The 2,694-nt window shown below is 54.1% G+C and overlaps 1 protein-coding gene across 1 annotated transcript in view; it reads left to right on the plus strand.

Annotated features, from left to right (window-relative positions):
• The window catches only part of KLHL3 (kelch like family member 3), a 133,929-nt gene that overhangs the window by 117,578 nt on the left and 13,657 nt on the right, over positions 1-2,694 (plus strand). Inside the window, exons 10-11 of the mRNA XM_045285035.1 lie at positions 7-144; positions 2,507-2,608. Of these exons, the coding sequence (XP_045140970.1) occupies positions 7-144; positions 2,507-2,608 (240 nt within the window). The remainder of the gene's footprint in view (positions 1-6; positions 145-2,506; positions 2,609-2,694) is intronic.

Here is a 2,694-nt window from a genome sequence, read left to right on the forward strand (position 1 = left end):
TGCGAGTGCGGACAGTGGATGTGTACGACGGCGTGAAGGACCAGTGGACATCCATTGCCAGTATGCAGGAGCGCCGGAGCACGCTGGGGGCAGCCGTGCTCAACGACCTGCTCTATGCAGTGGGAGGCTTTGATGGGAGCACTGGTAGGTCCAGCACAGAAGCCAGACTCTGCCCGGCCTGGGACACACCCTCCTTGTAACTTCAAAACGACTTCTCAGGAACATACCTCTCCTCCCTCTTTGCCCAGCTTGGGTACCAGACCCAGGGCTTCCAGCACGGAACTGCTCGTGTGCTGCGATGCCAAGGGCTTGAGGAAGAACCCGCCATTCAGAGAGTTCTTGCTCTAATTTCCAGGGTCTGCGATCCTCTTTGCTCACAAGAAGAGACTTAGAAAGAGAACATGTTGATCTGGAAGGTGTTTTAGAATTCTAGTCTCAACCCTGCACTGGGCAGAGGCTGGAACAGGAGTTCTCTTGGGGGGAGAATCCTAGTTCAGACCGAGTTGCCCGAGTCTGCCCACTGCACGACTCCTCAGGAGGCAGCCTCCAGACCTACAACCAGACCCACTGCTGTCGAGTTGCCGCCTCACAGAGACCTTATTGGACAGAGTGGACCTCCCTAGGGTCGCCAAGGCTGTCGCAGTTTATTCATGAAGCAGCAAGGACAGAGGTCAGCAGTTTACAACTTGGCTCAGTTGCTTAAGGACTTTGGGAGAGTTCTCTGTGCCCCTGGCTATTTGATGCTTGTGTTAGTCTGGGTAGATTAGAAAAACAAATCCACTGACACACTCATGTGTATAAGAAAGAGATTTATATACAAGAGCGATTGAACATTGAGAAAACATCCCAACCCAATCCAGTCCAAGGCCATAAGCCTGATATTAGCCCATATGTCCGATACCAATTTATAAAGTCCTCTTCAGATTCATGAAACACATGCAATGAAGCCAAATGCAGGACGATCACAAGCCAGTGGGTAGAAAGTCTTTGTGTCCAGTGGCGTTGTAAGCATCTCAGCGCTGGCAGGAGTCTCTCTCTGGCTTCTCCAACTTCCGAGGCCTGGTTGCGTCCATGTGGCTTGTCTTCTGCAGTGCCTCCCAGAGAGTAGGGGAGAGAGAGAGAGAGAGAGAGAGAGAGAGAGAGAGAGACAGACAGACAGACAGACAGACACTGACTTCCTCCCTCAGAAGGCCATGCCCATACAGAGGTCTCATTGGCTACCTCCAGATTGTCAGCCTAGACTCCACCCCTACCCTCTTAACCCTTAAATTGCCACCAGATTAGGTGACTACCGCAATGCTTCAGAATTCGAATCAGACACTGCGTTCAAAGAAAGTGTCTTGTCTCTGCCCGTATCTCCTGGCAGATGTCTCCACAGACAGTGACTCTGGTAAACGAATATGATATCCTTTGGTTTCCAGGGGTGGAAGAAGAATGTCCTTAACTTCTCTGACCATTCAGTTTGTGCTCTCATAAACTGGTGACCTCTCCTAGTAGCCCGTCTCTACCCCCTCGTCATTTCCGAGTCTTCGGCCCTGGGTCAGCTCTGCTCTCTGACAGGGTTACTATGAGGGCTTGGTTTAGCCCCTTCTGAGGCTGCCTTGAGCCTTGGTGACAAAATGCTTAAGGCCTTCAGGGCTAATCAAAAAGAGCAATGGCTTGAACCTTCCAGCCCCCCTGCAGGAGCACGGCCGTGACAGCCTACTTCTGTGAGGATTCCAGCCCTGGTGGAGACCCCAGGGGCAGTTCTACTCCGTCCTATCTGGGGTCCCCAGGAGCTGGACTGGACTGGACAGCACCGAGGGTGGTTATTGGTTTGGAGGCCGCCCTTGGTGAGCAGGACCTGAGAATCAAGCGAATAAGAAGGCAGTGAGGCATTGTTTCTCTCCGTAACTGCTTTGGCCGCAGCACGTAGAAACCCTGGCCCGATGCTGGCTCCAGCAAACGGGATTTTGTTTCCTTCGTGAAGCAAGGAGTCGAGAGGCCAGCACTTGCTAACTTGGTGCAGACGCTCCAGAACGCTCCAGTCCTTTCCGTTTTTCTTTGCCCTTTTCCTCCTGGTCACAAGATGCCTGTTAGCTCTCACCCAACACATTTTTGTTCGAGGCAGGAGGAAGCAGGGTCAGGTGGGAGTGGGGTGGGAATACGGCATCCCTACCAGAGATGCAAAGGCTATTTGCTCAGGTCTCACTGACTCCGGTTGCCACGGAGTCTGGGAAAGTGAGTTTCAGCTTTCTGACCGCAGCAAAGTCCAAGTGTCCCATTGGGTGGGCTGAATGGTGTACAGGTGACAAGCCAGCCTCTGAGGCACGTCTTCGTGTGCCCGTAGGTCAGTGCCCTGCAGGGATGGTTAAGGGAGTTGCCACGGAGCACCCACGAGGCAGTGGTGGCACCCAGCCATCATCCGGGTTTCTCGCCCCAGCTCTGGTCTCCCCCTCCAGCCTCACCCAGCGCGGAAGGGTGAGGCCTGGTGCCAGAAGATGCTCACGCGTCTCTTGTCTCCCAGGCTTGGCGTCGGTGGAAGCCTACAGCTACAAGACCAACGAGTGGTTCTTTGTGGCCCCGATGAACACGCGGCGGAGCAGTGTGGGTGTGGGCGTTGTGGAGGGTAAGGACGCAGCAGTCAAGCCCTGCCCTGGCCCGTGAGCCTTGTCCTCTGTTCAGCATCCTTCTAGACGCTTCTCCACATTAGCC

The sequence above is a fragment of the Echinops telfairi genome, unplaced genomic scaffold (assembly GCF_000313985.2).
Source record: "Echinops telfairi isolate 266 unplaced genomic scaffold, ASM31398v2 ScPeMD7_7469;HRSCAF=8507_1, whole genome shotgun sequence".
Classification (NCBI taxonomy): domain Eukaryota; kingdom Metazoa; phylum Chordata; class Mammalia; order Afrosoricida; family Tenrecidae; genus Echinops; species Echinops telfairi.